This window comes from Tigriopus californicus, chromosome 3 (genome assembly GCF_007210705.1).
Source record: "Tigriopus californicus strain San Diego chromosome 3, Tcal_SD_v2.1, whole genome shotgun sequence".
NCBI lineage: Eukaryota > Metazoa > Arthropoda > Copepoda > Harpacticoida > Harpacticidae > Tigriopus > Tigriopus californicus.
In genome coordinates this window covers 3098709-3116459 of record NC_081442.1, presented here as the reverse complement: position 1 = coordinate 3116459, position 17751 = coordinate 3098709, and the positions used below count along the sequence as shown (strand labels likewise).

The 17751-nt window shown below is 39.1% G+C and overlaps 1 protein-coding gene across 2 annotated transcripts; it reads left to right on the top strand.

Annotated features, from left to right (window-relative positions):
• Positions 1–3482: 3482 nt before the first annotated feature.
• On the top strand, positions 3483–17738 carry LOC131877357 (T-box transcription factor TBX18-like). 2 transcript variants are annotated; one of them, XM_059222986.1, is made up of 8 exons: positions 3483–3886; positions 4106–4345; positions 4662–5034; positions 11408–11524; positions 11614–11852; positions 11922–12019; positions 14704–14768; positions 17409–17738. In XM_059222986.1, the coding sequence occupies exons 2-8, from the start codon at positions 4180–4182 to the stop codon at positions 17686–17688; spliced, it is 1338 nt and encodes a 445-aa protein (XP_059078969.1). In that variant the 5' UTR covers positions 3483–3886; positions 4106–4179; the 3' UTR covers positions 17689–17738. The 2 variants fall into 2 exon arrangements, with proteins under 2 accessions (XP_059078969.1, XP_059078968.1); XM_059222985.1 differs by having other exon boundaries at positions 3483–4345.
• Positions 17739–17751: the final 13 nt, after the last annotated feature.

Genomic DNA, 17751 nt, shown 5'->3' with positions numbered 1-17751 from the left:
AAAAGTTGGGACTGTACAGTGTCAGTGAAGGTACGAAAGGTATCTGGTACTGTGCGTCTTCAAAAGTATCCATGAGCTTTGTCCCAACCCAGGATTTAGGTGCCAATTGTAGTGACCGTAGAGGCTTAATGTGCGTTTTGAGAGCACCTTTAAGCCCTCGAGAATCCAGGCTAGTTCGAACAATGAAGTCCATTTCTCCTCTTTCTCGGCTTCTTTGGACAAAATGGAGCTACATAATACTCGTAGTTCAATGTGGTCCCTGACTGTCGATTCAGTGCCTTAAACTCATGGTATGCAACTTTTCATCTTATGAGCCTGACAAACGTTTCGACTTCTTGTTTGTGGTGAACCTATATTTCTTTTTGCATTTGGGATGGAGGATAACTGCACGATGTTACTTTTAGCTTTTCTGGCTCTTACTCGATACACTTACTTTTTGGACATTTTTCCATGGACAAAAAAGTGTCAATCCATTATTTTCCAACAAACAGGTTGTGCAATTTTCCAAAAGCATTCATTTTAAGTTTTTTGCGTTTGAGATTGTGACTATATAGCGTTTTCCACTTAATTTTTACACATAAAGTTTGCAAGAATCCCTATCCCCCAATTGGGCTCTTTCGATCTATATCTATTGTCTAAGGCATCTATTTTGGCACATGTTTTGTATTTTGTCATTATTAAAACCTAAAAAAAGTCGATGAAATTTGGCACAATTAGCGGCTAAAAAAAGCTAGGAAACATGGCGAAATAGTTGGGAAAATAGTTGATAAAATATGCGGAAAACAAGCATTGAATGGTGTATTTCTATAAGTTTCAGGTACAAAAACTAGATTACCAGTTCAAACCTCTGAACATTAAGCAAAACACCCCCTAAAAAGTCAGAAAGCGAGTTAAAAAAAAAAACTATTCGACTTTTTTTAACAGGTATAGTCAATATGAATACTTTACCAAATAAGCCACAGATTTTGTTCTACGGCTTTTTTTAACATCGTACGAGACAATAGTGATATCAAAACGAGCTCTTTTCTAGCAACTAGCAAATTCAACCGAATACAGAATGATTGATAGTTGCAGGATGTGGAATTCTTAATATTGATGGAGTGCTTCAATGGTTCAGAGTATATTCAAAGAAATTTAGCCCAACCGCAGTTTCTGTTGGACCATGAACTACTGTATGAGGGACAGGGATGCTAGGGTCGAGATTGAACCTGCGCAATCGAGTCTGTCCATTGCGTTCTTCTTCAAATGAAAATGACCCCTGATCGCTGTGATTTTGCATTTCAATTTTCAGCTGAAACAACTGACTCTCAATGCTAAATACATATCTGCCCACAAAATGAATGAGCTAACTTCACTCATTCTATGCTTTTTTATGCCCTGTGCTTTGAGAGGGTGTCACTTTTGCTCGAGTTGTCTATGAAGCCGAAAATCAAAATAGTAAATATGTTGTTTTACGATTCGTCTTCTTTAAAGGAAAATGCTTGCGTCCATTGGCTTCCAAACAATTCTATTCGCAAGCATCCCTGTCCACATTCCAGTGGTTCATGGTTGGACTTCAATTGCCACCAACGAGGAGATTCGAACTAAGGACCTCTCTTTTTCCCGCAACACCAAGATCGGCACCTCTGACTAAACAATTTATCACCATTTATCTTTCCGTCGCAATGGTCAACGAAACCCGAATCCGAGCTCACGCATTCTGTCAAAATATCTTGGCGAGCTCATAAACACGGACCTCGAAATCCTGAGCTTGCGTCTACATTTGGACTATGGATTGCCCAGAATCGCCGTGTAAATTTTGAAGGGTTTTCTCCACACACTGAGTCAAAGAAAGAGACTTTGACCAACTTAAGGTTGACACCACATCAAAATTCAATCCATCAAATGTAATGGATACGCCATTTGGTTGAGGGAGTTGTCACTTTGACGCCCAGATGAGAATACGTAATATACAATCCCGGCCAACGGTATAAGCTGATTTGATTCCCTTCTTGATGAAAAAGGAAATCTTCAGTTAGCAATGTTTTTGTTCATATAGCCTGCTTAGCCCTCTCAAAAATCATGAATTGGATTCATTTTAACTTGCCTTGCCTTGCCTAGAACGCAATTTCTTTTCCGGACATTATGTGACCCGGGTCATTAATTATAAATAAGATTTTGATAGAATTAGCCAAAAATAACACAAAGGCATTATAATTCAATAAAAAGGAATTGGCCCAATCGGCCATTTATTGGGCAGAGGCTGAATGACAAAGCGCCCTCTGAAGTGCAGATCGTAAAACATATTTCGTGCAGCGTAAGGGGGGTATGGGGCACGACATTTCTTTGACGCTCAAATCAATCTTAATTCACATGAAAAAAATCTTGATATTTATTGTGTGTGTATTCAATTTTTAGCAAGTTGCAACATTAACACTTCGTCTCAAACTCACTTTAAAAGGTGTTTTTTTTTCTTTTTTTTCCATTGCAAATGAAACTTAAGAAAGGCATAACAAAAGTTGCCACCAATGGTCGGGTTAAATATTGCCGGATGCGTAACTTTCTGAAATATGAGTCTGACAATCCGATTTCACATTCTTAAGAAAGAACAGAAGAGCAAATATGACCATAATTCCGTTTCTTATTTATTCCTACACGGTGTTGAAATTGCCTTATCAAGTTTGGACGGAAATACTCCAAAGCACTTTTTTTATTTATTTTTTTACTTGCAAAGTCATAAATCATAAGGAGCAATTTGATATGGTTACATTATGTAACTCTAGCTCAGAAAAAGAATAATATGCCCAAGAACACATGAAAACATCAATTTTCCAAAAGCCATTAATTTGAAGTTTAGTTAGAGTTCAGCTCATATCAGTTCATATCAGAATTTGATATTTTACGCTATTACAGAGCTACATGGGATGTAATGGTCTGTCTTCATTTTGTCACATTGACTTCGTTATAGCGAAAGTCAGAAGCACAGATAATTCATGCAAAAGATTACTTTTCTTTTTCCAGAAAAGAGGTTTAATGTGCTAAAAAAGTTAGATAAAGTCAGTCAAACCCTTGTTAAGAACAGTTTTATAAATATCTTTTGGGACCACTGAAAGTCCAACTTCTTCAAACAATCACTAGTCACATGGCACCTTCCAGAAATTTCCAAAAATAAATGTACATTTTAGTCGAAATCGTAAACATAAGTGCAAAAAATAAATGTACATTTTAGTCGAAATCGTAAACATAAGTGCAAAAATTTTACAAACAAAAGTACTTCATGAATTCCCACCCCGGGCGTAAAAACACATCGACACATTTCGCCTAAAATAAGAATTCAACGACACGTCTCCTTTCATCTTGGACACCAAAATGAGTCGGCCTGAGCATTTCACAGGTACGAGTTCTACGTAGGAGGTGTGAGCGCTTCCTTTTCCCCCTTTTTTTCTTTATTTACTTTCCTTGTTCAGGCTTGAAGGCGGAGTTTCGCTTTTCAGCAGGAGGAGGAGCTTAAGCCGAAATCCAAGTAAGCGCTCTACTCGTAAGTCCAACATTTTTTCCCATATCCGAGATGGCGCCAGTTCAAGATGGGTCCGGTTTCACGGATGCAATTCCGGATTAGAGCGAATTCTTGACCAGTGGTGTTTGTTTGATGTCGTCAGTAGAATGTGTGGTGGTTATTACGTGTGTGCTCTGAAATTGGAAGCTTCCCCCTAAATGCAGGATTGCCTTTCACACGTGTGAAGATCGACCGAAGACGATCCAGGATTATCGAATCCATAAGACTCCGTCGTCTCATTACGCTTTCAAAATTGGGGAAGATAAGAGGTGCTTCTTTTGCCAACAAAGTTCTAAAATTTGGTGGACGAACGAACAGGCTGATTGAAATAAAACTAACGATCTTGATGTGGTATGTAATCATTTAATCGGTCAATTGAATTCATCGGTAGATACTTCGTCGGAATCTTCATCTTGGTGCGAGATTTCCCCTCTGAACTCTATCAAATGTATCAACATGCCGTAAGTGAGTCTTTATCGTTGATTTGCCGATTGTATGAGAGCCTGGGAATCTGGATAACGAGCATTGCTTTCGCCGCAATCTCAAGATTCTTCTCCACACTCTCCTCAGTTTTGTTTGAGCCCTTGAAGAACACCCTCACTCTCTTCATTTACTTTGACGGCGGTGAAAGTTCGATAATTTACATGGAACATAACAAGGCCGGGTCCAAGCGACCTTTGTCGTTTTCAATGGACCACATTTTGGCCAAAAACGATCCCCAAAGTGATCGTGATCGCGTGAGCAATTTGTCCCACTCTGATAATGGGAATTCAGGTGCCGATCCCCCAAAGATCCAGAAACTTGCCGAAGGTAAGACATTCCACATGTGCGCCAACGCGTCATTTTCTAAATGGGGCAAATATGAACAGCCCTATCCAATTGGTTAGTCAGCTACCCACCCATCTGTACGTACGTATGTACGTACGTACTGCAATTCCATACAGAGAGGAAGAAAGAGTGTTGTCCACAGCGTCCCACAGCGTCCCAAAGACACCCGAAACGAAATCAATTAGTTCTCAAGTGGTTTCGCTTTGTCAATCCACTCGGACTAGCCAGTTGAATTTGCAAACGCTCCAAACATACGCATACAACAATCACGAAATCAAGTTCCGATCTATCTCTGTAGGTCCTAGCTCTTCCGATGATGTTCTTAGCCAAACAATTCCATCCCTTGGAACCGAATCGTGGCGGCGCTCTCCCAATCACCGTCCCACCTCTCCGCTGTCCATTTCGACCCAGATACCCATTGATTCATCCTCCACATCGAGTTCCAATTCGAATTCCCCCACTTCCACGTCCCAAAGCCTTGCTAACAACAGTCAGAGAGCATCACCGGAATCATCCATTCAGGACTCAATCACACCTTCGCCGCCTCAAGCCGTCAAATACTCGCCGGGTTTCTTAGTCAAGAATGGGATCAAAGTGGAATTGGAGGGACAAGACTTGTGGAAAAAGTTTCACCGTCTCAGCACCGAAATGATCATTACCAAAGCCGGAAGGTAAGACATTTCCATTTGTTCGCTCGTTTTCTATGGTTATGAAACAGTAGGTATTTTTGGTTTGCCTTGTCTTTTATTAATAGATCAATCAATTTAGTCAAGTTTTAACGTATATGGGACGAATGAGTAACCATGGTGTTCAAAAAGTCCTATTTAGTATCCAGAGAAATGCTCAAATACATTTTGGCATTCGTCTAGCTCTCAAAATCGGAAGGAACACTTTGGTTTTATTGCTTTAAGGAATTATAGCCCACATAAATATTTGCATGCCTAAAAACATTATAAGCGTTGAAGTTTTAAAAATCCTACGTAATAAAAAAAATATGAGCAAATTTAGAAACAAAGGTCGGATCAATTCGACCGCTTCTTAATAATCAGATTTAATGGTCCAACTTTCTTCCTTTTTACCCCCAAAATGCCCTTGTTATATCTTAATTTAAATTCCCTCAAAATTAGTACGAATTTGCCATATCACAAAAGATTCTTTATCTTTTTCTTGCATAATTCAAAAGTGCTGTGCAACCTTACTCAAAACCCACCAAAACTGCAAATTTAACACAAAAAAGATGTTTTGAATTTCTGAAAGCTCAGGGATTTTAACAATCATTGCAAATTTCCCATAGAAGCAAAGAAGCAGCTTTTATCAGGTTCAGCAAAGTCTTGTAGAAAAGCCCAAATCCATAAAATTGCCTGTTGTACGTATGTATTGTCTTCAAAATTGAAGTGAATGTGTAAGTTTCGTGTACTTTAGATGATTATAAAACATGTATTCGAAAATTTCACTTTTAGGGGTTGTTTAGTGACATGATATAGCATTTTGAGCTATTTTGAGATTATGCAAGAAAAAAACCATTCTTTTACTTTTTATGATTGAAAATTTGTATCAATTCTTAGGCAATTGAAGCTAAGCTATATAAGATATAACCGAGGTATTTCGAGTTAAAAAGGATGAAAATTGACCATTCAATCTGATATAATTAAGAAGCGGTTAAATAGATCGTATTATTAATTTCAAATAAAGGCTGACTAAGTGTCCTCCCGATATTCATTAATTTGATTTTTGAAAATTATAGTTGTTAAATTGCTTTTAGGCCGAAGACTTTTTTGTGTGCTATATTTCCAGAAATCAATAAAACCAAAGTTGCTCTTTTTGATTTTGAGAGCTAGAAAAATGCCAAGATGTGTTTGAGTATTTCCTTCAACACTTTAACGGGCATTTTAACCACTGTATGGCTGTAGATTATCTACGAATCAACTCTGCCATCAATACTCAAACAAAGCAGCGCAAATGTGATTGTCTTATGTGTACATAGTACCTAGAGTACAGATTGCAAGTCTCAACATGCATTAGAATGTTCGTGTGCATACTTTTGAGTTATTGTGAAAAGGTGGTGAGCTTTTCGCGTACATATTTATGAGAGTGAGCTCGGAAGAAAGTTGCTTAAAGGTAAACTCGGAATGAAAATAGGAAATTAGGTGCAATTTGATATTAGAAATTCAGCCAATATGCGAAAGCTTATCAATTTTATCTTCAAGTTAAAATTTGTGAAAAGGCAAAATAGAATTTGTAAAACCCCATTTTTCAGCTTAAAATGTAATCAATGACATACAGATGCTTAGTCTCCCAAGAGAAAACTTGCTTTTTGATAGCTCGGCGGAATTAAAAAGTTACTCATAGAGTCATCAATATGTCATGGCTAGGGGTCGGAAAGATAGGTTTTTTTTAGGTTAAATTAGGTTTTCAACTACTTCGGTCATTTTTTGGCAAAAAAAATTTTACATGAATTTTATCCATAAAATAACCTAAAACCGAGGATCTTTGGGGAAATTCAAGAATTTTGGCCACATTTCAGTGTAAATTTAGGGAAAATAAAGGAAGTAAGTTTAGGTCTACCCTGGGTGACAATGTTCGTCCCTGCTCAATGACTTGCTTGACATTAATCCCTCAAAGTTTACATTAAGAGTAACTGTTAAGCACTTAAGGGCATATTACAAGTGATCTAACTAAAGATCTAACTATGACATAACTATGTAGATCTAATTGCTATTGCCTAGTGACGATTGGTTCCCCTTCCATCGTTTGTCGCCAAAGTAATGTTAAAAAATATAAATAAGCGCAATATTGAGGTCAGAACCGAAACAAAGGGCCTGCTGAAGACTGACAAGAGGCTGAGGGAAGTGGGAGAGCCCTTCGGTGCCCATCGTCGACCCGGGTACCCATTATTGAGTGGAGTAATTCATGCTAAAACGGCAGACCGGACCAAGGGCGGAGGAAGATCTGGGATTACAGGAGTTAGTATTCAGATGTCCAAAATGCAGAGGGTTGCCAATCTCTCTTTTCTTTTTTGGGGGGTTGGGGGGGGGGAGGGAGGATTTTCAGAATTTCATATTAAAAAAACAACGACCTACTGATGACTGACAAGAGGCCGAGGGAAGTGGGTGAGCTTTTCGGTGTCCATCCTCAAACCATTGATGAGTAGAGAACTTTATGCAAGAACGGTGAATACTTTTATCACAGTCTTTAGATGGCCAAAAGTCAGAGGGTTAGCAATTTCCTTTCAACTAAAATTGGATCACTCATAGTCTAATGTTAGGTTTTTCAATAGTCATTTCTAAAGGAAATGATGTTTTTCAATGAGGAGTCTTCGTAGAAATTTAACTTTTTACTGATGCAAAGGCAAGACTCAATCCAAAGAGCAAGAACATTTAGAAGAACAATGATCAAGCCATTTTAACCCTAAAAAACCAGCGTTATATTTAATAACTGAACAAGAACAACTTTTTTTCACTTTTGTAAAACCAATTTTTACGTTTTTTTGACCAAAATACCAAACTATTTTTCTGACCCTTAGTCATGGCAAATGCAACAATGTGTATTCATCAAAATATCTACGATCTCACGCACTACAAATCCTGAAATCAAATTTAAAATGTAAGGCTCCGATGTTTAAATGAAATCCGTCCGAATATAGCAATCCCAAACCAATCAAGAAAATAGGTTGTTACATCACGATTGTTCCCATAACCAGTTAGATTTCTAGAACTATCGGATTATTCAAGAAATTTTCTTGATTGAATCTCCCGAAGAATTTCAACATCTGAACCTTTTCTTTGATTGTTTGACGACAGTTTTTAAAAATAATTACATTTCCCCCCAAAAAGGTTCCTAAATGGGTTTGTTCTTATAACTAAAATAGTTCATAAAGAACAAAAAATGCTACAAAATGAGACTGGTTTTTTTAAATTCAGGATTTTTCCTTAAAAAACTTTGTGCAGAACCGGGAGTGTCAATTTTAGAGCTATTGTTACTAGACCGAAACTGAAAAAGTGCATTTTTATGGCAACCCTGGGAAGGAATTGGTTCGCACCACATCTGGACCTATCGATGCCAATGTCATCAGTACCATATGGTCCCTTTAACAACCAATAGCTGTCTGATAAATAAAAACATATTTCTGGGATGTCATTTGCAACTATGGTATTGGTTCCATCATGCCTTGTAAATTGATTCTGTTCAAGCTCCAGTTCATTTATAGCATAAAACAATGGCTTCTTTTCAGATTCTATTGAATGTTTTCGTAGTATTCTTACTCGCTAACAGATATAAATAACTACTTCCTTGACAAAAAAAGTGTTGTTGAAAAGCTGTTGTTACTTTTTGATCACTTCCATTAACATTAAAAACTTAGAAAACATGTACCGTAGTTGGTTCTGGTTTGGATAGTTTTTGTTAATAAAAATGCACCCAAACCTGAAAATCTTAGATAGTGTGCGTTTTGCATGCTATATTTGCACCTTTTTACAGCTCTAGTAATAAGCCATCTCTTTTTAGATTAATGTGAATAAAAAGTGAATGGATCTCTCAGCTTCTTTACGACCCACCGTTTTTTTACATTGCTCTTCACATTCAAAGCTTAAAAGAAACTATTTTGTAGAAAACCTTAAATTTCTTCCTACCCTGAGCTATAATAATTCTGAAGAGTTGGGAGAAGACACAACTTTAAAGCGGATCTGATCCCAAGAAATGCATTGCGATATTTTTGGCAGCGAGAATGAACATTTCAACAAACCAGAGAGATAAAGAGTGGCAAATGCATGTGTTCACTCATTTTCTTTTACAAGGACCGATTTTCAGCGGTGTAATGTTCGTTCTCTGGCACCCAAAGGAAACCAAACGCCACCATTAGAAATATTTTTTCATGGTGTTGTGTTCATGAGCGGCTGGAATGCAAGTTTCAAGTATGAGGAGAATGAACATTCTCTCACATTAGATTTGGCTTCAAGTGGTTTCGAGCAAAAATCATACCTTGAAAACCGGCTCTTATACAAGAAAACTGTGTATTCAATAGCGGGGGCGTTTGATACATGCAGTTTATTCAAGTTCGGATCTCAAAAAGTCGATCTCGTGTGAAGAGAAGTTCGGGAAAGCCGTCGCTCTTCTCTTCCAACTCGACATCATGAAATAGCGAACGCATTCAAGATTTCTTCAAGCCTCAATTCCACTCAAAGAATGCCCCCGCTATTGTAAAAATAGCTATGCCTTCATCTTCTTGTTCAAGATCGAACCTGAAGTAACTGATCAATAGGGAATTTCTCCAAGAAGGCTTGTGGGTATTTAAACGAAATAGATAAACCTGACCATTTCCGCTGCATTTGCTTACATGAGGTATTTTTTTCTGTGATGGAAAGTGACAAAAACCTAAATAAAGCTGTAAATAGCGTAAAAACAATAGACATGCGATCGAGGAAGATACGACACTGACATTTTCTTTGCTCTGACAAGGGTGCATTGTGTGCGCAATGACGGTTGGCACCTATGTGATTCTCAAGTTAGAATTCCGGATTGGGGAACCATTAGGTTGAAATTGAGCGAATCAAAGGAAGTAGATCACCCCAAAATCTTGCTGCTAAACTAACAAAATGTGTTCAAGGCAATGCTTCAAGAAGCTTGGTTGAAATGGCTTTTCTCCACGATGTGAGTACTTCTACAAAATTGATTTTTTTTTGAACTCGTTATATAAAAACCGAATTAGATATTCACATGAAGCTAATGATTGCCTACCCTGTCGCCCTGCACACCTTCGAAGAGACTCTTTTTAGAAGTCAACTTTCTTGCATACAATTTTGAAGCTGAAAGATGTGAGTCATCTTCTGTGCACGGCAGCTAAGGGAAATCAACTTTGGAGAATCTAAGTGATGCATATGATTAGCTGCATGTTTTTCATGTGAGGGATGTGTGACAGTCCCTCTACTGGCCCGCGGGCCATTTTACACATGTGTAATGATCAATTAAGACACTTAATTTAAACTTTGCCTTCTAACATGAGCCACGCTACATTGCGGTGTGCAGTGTGCACCACTTTCTACGTGGATGAGCTCTTCTTGTAATAAGGCTCTACAATTCTCACCCATTCCCAAGTGGGCTTCTCTAATAAGCCAGGTCCTCCATTTCACCTTCATAAAATATAAGCGGAATGTCTCAATCAACCGGGCCACAGAGTATTTAGCAGCCATTTACGCTCTTAATGTGCCAAAGCGGTCTATAATCAAGTTAGCCAAAGTGGCCGCCTTTGAGGAGCTCGCTCGAGGACGTCCTCTTCACCCCACGAAAGACAGAGAGATTGTCCGTTCTGTTCTTTCCTTCGCTCGTTCGTCTCTCCCGCCGCCGATCTGGCCGCCGAACTCAATGCCATTTGCTAACTAGGTCCCGTACTTATTCACGAGAGGAAAAGCTCCCTCAACAGCTAAAGGGCCGTTTTCTTTCGAGCGAACGAGTTTGCCATCGAGGCTATAATTCATGTATATAATAAGTCCAAGTGTTAGCAAGCAGGGAATGGCCTGAGAAGAAGAGAGCTTTCTTTCACTCCTTTTGACGGCATCTTAATCACCATGGTATCAGTTCATTTGTCGGTGATAAGGCACACCACACACACTGACAAAATTTGGCACCCAGTGAACTAGAACTAGGACGATTTGGGTTGTCTGGATTGATATCAGACCCCCCTCCCCCACATGAATCGATATAGTTTTTAAAAGGAGTTATTGCTTCATCACATAAAAACTACAATTATTTTTTTTGTTGCATGAACCTAACATTGATGGCGGACGAGGAAACGCGGATTTCGTGTTAAAATGTTATCAGATAATTACGGCCTCGCTGCGATAATTAAGGCACTCACATCCGAGAATAAAGCGAGGAAGACGATGAAAAGAGTTACTCACATAAAACCACTAATGGCACGTCCCTGGCAAATGCACCATGAACAATCGTGCTCTTGCGAAAAAAAACGAACATAAACTTGCTTATAATCGATAGTCCTTCCATTTCTTTTGGCTGACTTTTAACATCATGTACCTCTACCATCTTTTACAGACGAATGTTTCCCACCCTCAAAATCAGAGTGAGCGGTTTGGCCGCCACTCAATCGTACATGATTTTCCTAGATCTGGTTCCTTTCGATGACAAACGATATCGATATGTTTATCATAGGTAAGCCAATCCAATGCTTAAACCAATTGCCGTGACAATAGATATTTGGCGTGTGTTATATCTATGCTATTTCTCTGACATCTACATAGCTCCCAATGGATGGTGGCGGGTGCTGGAGATCCCCAACCCTGTCCAAGCACGTTTGTTCACGGAGATTCGCCCGCTTCGGGCAATATGTGGGAGAGTCAGGGTGTGATTTCCTTTGACAAGCTCAAATTGACCAATAATCGCAGCTCCATTGTTCAAGGTCAAATCTGTCTACATTCCATGCATAAATACATCCCTCGCATTCACGTTCAACCTTTGTCAGCAGATCAGATTAAGTCGGGTGAGTTAAAAAAAATTCGGGAATATATAGGGAAACAATGGAAAATGCATTTCAATGAGTGCTTTTTAGGTTCAACCATGGAAGCCTTGCTGGATATCGACCAATCTGTGTCTTTCACTTTCCCCGAGACGGTTTTCACAACTGTGACAGCCTATCAAAACCAACAGGTAAGCAAGTAATTGACTACTTTCCCAGAGCGATTGACCAAAACTTGAGCGGAAAATGACCTATTTGAATAGTTCTGACATCTGACTTACAAAGGATATTTTTTTGGGGGGGAAGGGCGGGGGGGAATTAAAGCGACTACCATCAAGGTTGAAATCTGTGGACGAATGAAAAAAAATGCAAAAAGAGCAATCGATATGATGAAAATATCTTTCTCATTCTTTTACCACCACAACAATAAACACTAAAATAAGTAGATTTACATATAACACACACGAGTGTCGAAGAATCAAAGTTGTTAGATTGGTGCCTTCCAAAAATGCGCAAACCTCCTTTCCTTTTGCTTGACAGAGTTCAAATCGTGCTGCCTTTTTGCTTTTTCGGACATTGAGACCTGACTCGTTGGTAATTCCATCATGTAATCCCGTGTTAGCAATCGTCACTCCATCGCTCAATTACAAGAATCCAATTATCAAAATGAAAACAAGACTTATATCCCCTTAGACCCCTCATTGAAATGGCAAACAAGACATGACAACATGTCAAGGTGTCGAAAACATTGATTTAGCATTGATCAAATACACGGTCTTGCATCAAGGATGTAATCCCACCTGCTTCACTAGTCAAACCCTGGCGGGTCAAGCATGAAACTTACCACCGAAATGGTTTGTGGAATTGAAAAATTCATAGCCGTTCAAACGGGGAAAGGTCTTCACAAAAAAGTCTAAACCCTTCTCGTCCTGTGTCCAATGGTCACCTTTTCCATTGAGGCAGCCTTCATTACATCTGTGATTATCCCACTGTCACTTGAGTTTGGCGACATCACACAGTATATTGTAGTCTCAATGTCGCCACCTATCTATTTCATATCTCCATTCAAGGCTTAGCCAAATCATGGGCAGTGAGTGGACGACACACAGCTAAGTAATCAGTACATATGACACTCACCTACACACATCTAGTACATGTGGGTATGTAGGTGCGTATAGGTAGCCTGTACACCCAGCTAAATGAAGCCATGACAAATGTAATCCTCACCAGAGTATTAATCCTTCAGCTTACTCAATCCAACTGTCATCTCTTGATCACTCTTGACTCAGGGATTAATATCTCCAGCAATTTGATGTCAATTTTGATATCAAGGATACGCTCTTGCCATGAACCAGTTATTAAGTAAAAATCACTTGGCAACCTGATGCGGGTGTTTTAAAAAGCCCAACGAGACCAGTGTCTGTACTACTGCAAGGCGGAGGAAATATCTTTCTTATAGAGAGTCAACTGAAAGTGGAAGAATGTGGAGTCTTCCATTCGTGATCATATGTTCAAATCCCAATTCAAATAAGTATCTTGTCAGTTGCTCATCATTTGAGTACAAAGAGCAACGAGGGTTGATCTGTAGGTTTGTGTTCAAAGGTCATATTGGATATTATCTACGTGGGTTTTTCTTGGTAGAAAAGACTCAAATCAGCCAATCGCATCTACTAAATTCACACACAAAATTCGCTATAATTGTTTGAGGTTTGGGTTTATTCCAATTGGATATTACCCAATTTCAATGATAGCTCGGACTTCGAACAAGTGGAAAATTTTCCGTTGTAACGAGATGGTTTTGCCTCATTTCATTTTGTTATTTTACAAAATGTATGTTCGAACAAGACGATTTTATCTCCTTTTTGATTAACAAATCATGTATTCTGAGTCGTCAAGTTAGAAGGAAAATGTCGATCGTCACCATTTTCAGGTGGTCAAGCACCCGTCATAATGATTTGATAACTTCGTTGCATGTCAATAGTGTAATGCAATATTCCCCGCTATGAAGCAACTTGCAATTTCGACATTGAATTGATTTTCTACCCTCAAAGTTCCTTTCGAGACGCCCAGAATCCGGTCTAAAATTCGGCAAATGTGCTGACCAGGTCCAGTGTGCACTAACCTGTATAGGTACTGTTCTCATGACCCATCTTTTCTGATTCGCTCGGGACAGTCCAATCCAAGTGGGAAAATGATGACTGACGTTAGCTTTGTTGGGCGGACAAACGAACGAAGAGCAACTCGTTTGTCTTAATCTTAATCCTAAAGTCTACAAAGAGATGCCATCACAGGTTCTCTCGGTGTTGTCATTGCTGCTCCCTGACAAATGTCAAGATACTACATGTACTACTGACAACCGCTATCTCTCGACGTCATACTAGATTGGGGTTCAGATGTTAGGTACCGGTAGTACTGAGAAAGTCCCCTTGTCTCCAATGGAGCAAACCTGCGGATGATGATGATGATGGGCTTTTGAACTGGCCCTGATTAGAGAGAGGCGATCTCTTTACCGGGGATGATGTTGTCCATGGTAATGTTCGTAGAACTTCCTGAGGTAGGCTTTTCGGAACGAATTTGTCTCCCTCGTCTTGTTAACTACAATGCACATGGTTGTCCGCTGATTAATGAGACAGTTACGAGCTTTAATTATGCGATTCGGAAGGTATCCCATTAAAATTGGCCAAAGAACAATGCAGGTGTGCTCCATTGTAGTAATCCATTGAAGGAGTACTGAACGTGCTAAAATAGACCATGCTTATGATGCGTTTGATAGTAATATAGGATATTTAAGGGGGTATCGAAGAGAATTGCCGTCCTAAGGACCTTGAAAGGTGTATGTAAATGTGAGTGATCAATGACTTTGTTTCTCTTTTAGATTACCAAGTTAAAAATTGCCTCTAATCCCTTCGCCAAGGGCTTCCGTGAAGCTACTCGCACAAGGTAAGCACTTCATTTGATGCTGTATTGCTATACTTTCCGACTAGGTCTTTGAAAGATATTTTCCAATCCAATCATTTGGTCACATGTTTTAATCATTCGATAATTTCAGGCATAAAATATGCAAGGCTGATGCCGAATCTTTCTATATTGATGAAAAATGAAGCCATAAGTGTGATTTGCCTAACAAGGATGTTCTAGGGAGTATATCTCCCCATCTCATACTAGAGGTGTAAACAAGTCTTAACAGCATATGACTCGGGTCCTGTGAAGCTCTCTGAGTTAGAGAATGGCAAAGAAAAGACTTGCAAGCTTTTGAGGCAAAACTTCAGTTCACTTGTCCATTCATTAAGGTTGTTTCATGGAAAAACACAACTGGGATATACGGTTTGTTTGTTGTGCGTGTTTTTTGGGGGAGTTAATTCTTTCTTGTTTGTGCTGAAATGGTAAGTTATTTATTTAACCAGAGTTAGTTCGGCCTACACTTTGATAATAAACAAAAAAAACTAGGCCCTTTTTTGCACTACTATTTCGGTTCCCATAGATGGTATTCTTGACGACAATTTAGTGCTTGAATAAGGATCAGTATAGTCGTATTGGCTTGAAAATCATCTATACTTGTTCATATTTCACCTCAAGTAAAATCTAAATATTTGATCCACACATGAAATAGTGTTACCAAGTTGTGAAAGGCTTTGAATAAAGAGTTAAACGTTATTTATTTTGAAAATGAAAGGCTTGCCAACATAATGCAAATATCGATCTGATTTTCCAAAGAAGACTCGTCTTGTCGCTTGTCATCATTATGAAGTCGATATTTATCGACACCATCGACGGAACTCAACAAAAGCAAACTTAAGAGACATCATTGATCCATGAACCACTGGAATATGGACGGTGACGTTAGATTTAACATTTTCGAAGTGTGAGTGAATGCATCTCATTTCCCTTCGAGTAAGACGGGCCCCCGAGTCATTTCTTTCACGTAATTGAAATGTCAGCTCAATCGCACGGCTGGGTCAAAAGTTATGCTCACTCGATCAAATTACAATACTTGAAAGGGTACAGAAAGAATGATTCAGCCCTATTCTGGTGATCAAATACCAGATGAGAGTTGGCACCTATTCATTCTGTATAGAGTTATGTCGTGAGCTTTGAGAGGGCATAACTTTTTATCCAGTCGTCCGAGTGGGATGAAAATTGAACTATGTAGTTGCAGTTACCTGGGACTAGTATCATATGAAGATGAAAGCAATGCGTTCACTTGATTCCGAGATGGTAATTCTCGACCCCAAGCGTCCCCGTCCATATTCCAGTGGTTCATGCCTTAAATTGATGGGAACTTCGATCTCTTTTCCAAAGCTGTGTTTTGCAAAAGCCTTTGTAAATTAAGGATAATTTGTCAACTTGACAATGCATTTGTTTATCTTCAGGCTACTCTTATCAAACTGCAATAGTGTGGCCATTAAAGGGAATGCATGATATTTGGTTGATAGACTGACCAGATCAGATCGTTGGTTTAATGAACCCTAAAGCTTATTGATCAGTTCTGTTGTCTCTGTTTGCAAACTTCGATATCACTATTTGCCTCCAAAAACAACCATCTATTAAGTGTTCGGGTAGAAAAAGTACCACGACTAGGCCACATGGGGAGGCTATGAAAACGGCTCTAGTTTTCTCCTACTTTTTCACAAGTCTAGCTTGCGATCAAACATCGTACAGGAGACTATTTGAATGGGCGAAGAAGCGTCAAAGTTTACACTACTTCAATTGAAGGTAGTAGTCGTCCACTAATTAAACAGCAAACAGACAGCAATTATGATGATCTTGGTAATCATCAACTCGTCCAACTACAAGAGTGATAAATGCCGCCAAAGGGCACGAACATCACCTTCAATTATAAAGCTAATGAAAGACAAACAGAAATGTTTGTCACCCAAGAATGATCTTGAGTTTCAAGTGCGTTTTGGGAGCTGATTCCTACATCCTTACGAAACAGAGATGTTTTCATTAGTGTTATTTTAAGATTTCCATTTCCAAGGAGGTAGTCCAGCTTCCACGTCAACTGCAAGCAAGAATAATGTATCCACTATTGACACAATGCAAAAAATCCTTCTCAAAGTTTGCCAACGTGCTTTACGAACTTCCATTTGTAAGTTCATTTGTTTTGGTGAAGACTCGCCGTCGCCAAATTTATCAAGTTCAGCACAATATTGACTCAAGCTTTTTAATTGTTTTGCATCTCACCACCAACTGCAGGGTAGTCCTAAGTTAGCGCTTCCTAAATTTCAACCATATTTTCTACGGAACTCGCCCATGAAATTGTTTTTCTGTGGAAACACCATCAAAGGTTCGGACTCTTGCTAAACAGTTGGCTCTTGCAATATAAACAATTATCTAAATTTGTCATCAATAAAAATTGTTCCCCCATTCAGAACCACTGGATATCATTCCCAGTAACGATTAATAAACTTGTTGAATGAGTTACGTTTACGGAGAGAGTAATTCAACAACTTAGATCCGTTTGAACCATTGGACCATCTCAGTTAAATTAACAACAAAGAAGCCCACGAATGATGACTTATCTAGCACCTGCTGATCAAATAACCTTGGTCTCATATAAAACTTCTTTTCTCTTCACAGGGATCCCGGATTTTCGGATTTCAACTCCTTCTACAATCACCAAATGAATATGGAGATTCTTCGCCTGAACAACCCTCATTTAGCGCACGATCAATACTCTCCGTTCCTGTACTCATCCCCACATGCTCATCATCTGGCTCCAATTCCTGGCTCGCCTCTCTTTTCGCCTCTGTGGAACATGCTCCCTCCTTTTATGCCCATGTTGAGAAGGAGCGACAGCCTCACACCCTCGGAAGCCTCCATATCACCCATTCACTGCCACCGAATGGACGACCAATGATGGAATTGGACTCCTCAGGTATTGGTCGTGGCCACTCAACCATCGAAACTGATGGATTTGCGA

What these genes read in the sequence shown, in the direction of transcription:
- LOC131877357 (XM_059222985.1), top strand. Translation starts at nt 3,982, where the DNA reads ATGTATCAACATGCCGTAAGTGAGTCTTTATCGTTGATTTGCCGATTG. An exon ending in AGCAGATCAGATTAAGTCGG is followed by an intron (nt 11,853 to 11,921) that starts GTGAGTTAAAAA and finishes AGTGCTTTTTAG; the next exon opens with GTTCAACCATGGAAGCCTTG. An exon ending in CAGCCTATCAAAACCAACAG is followed by an intron (nt 12,020 to 14,703) that starts GTAAGCAAGTAA and finishes TTTCTCTTTTAG; the next exon opens with ATTACCAAGTTAAAAATTGC.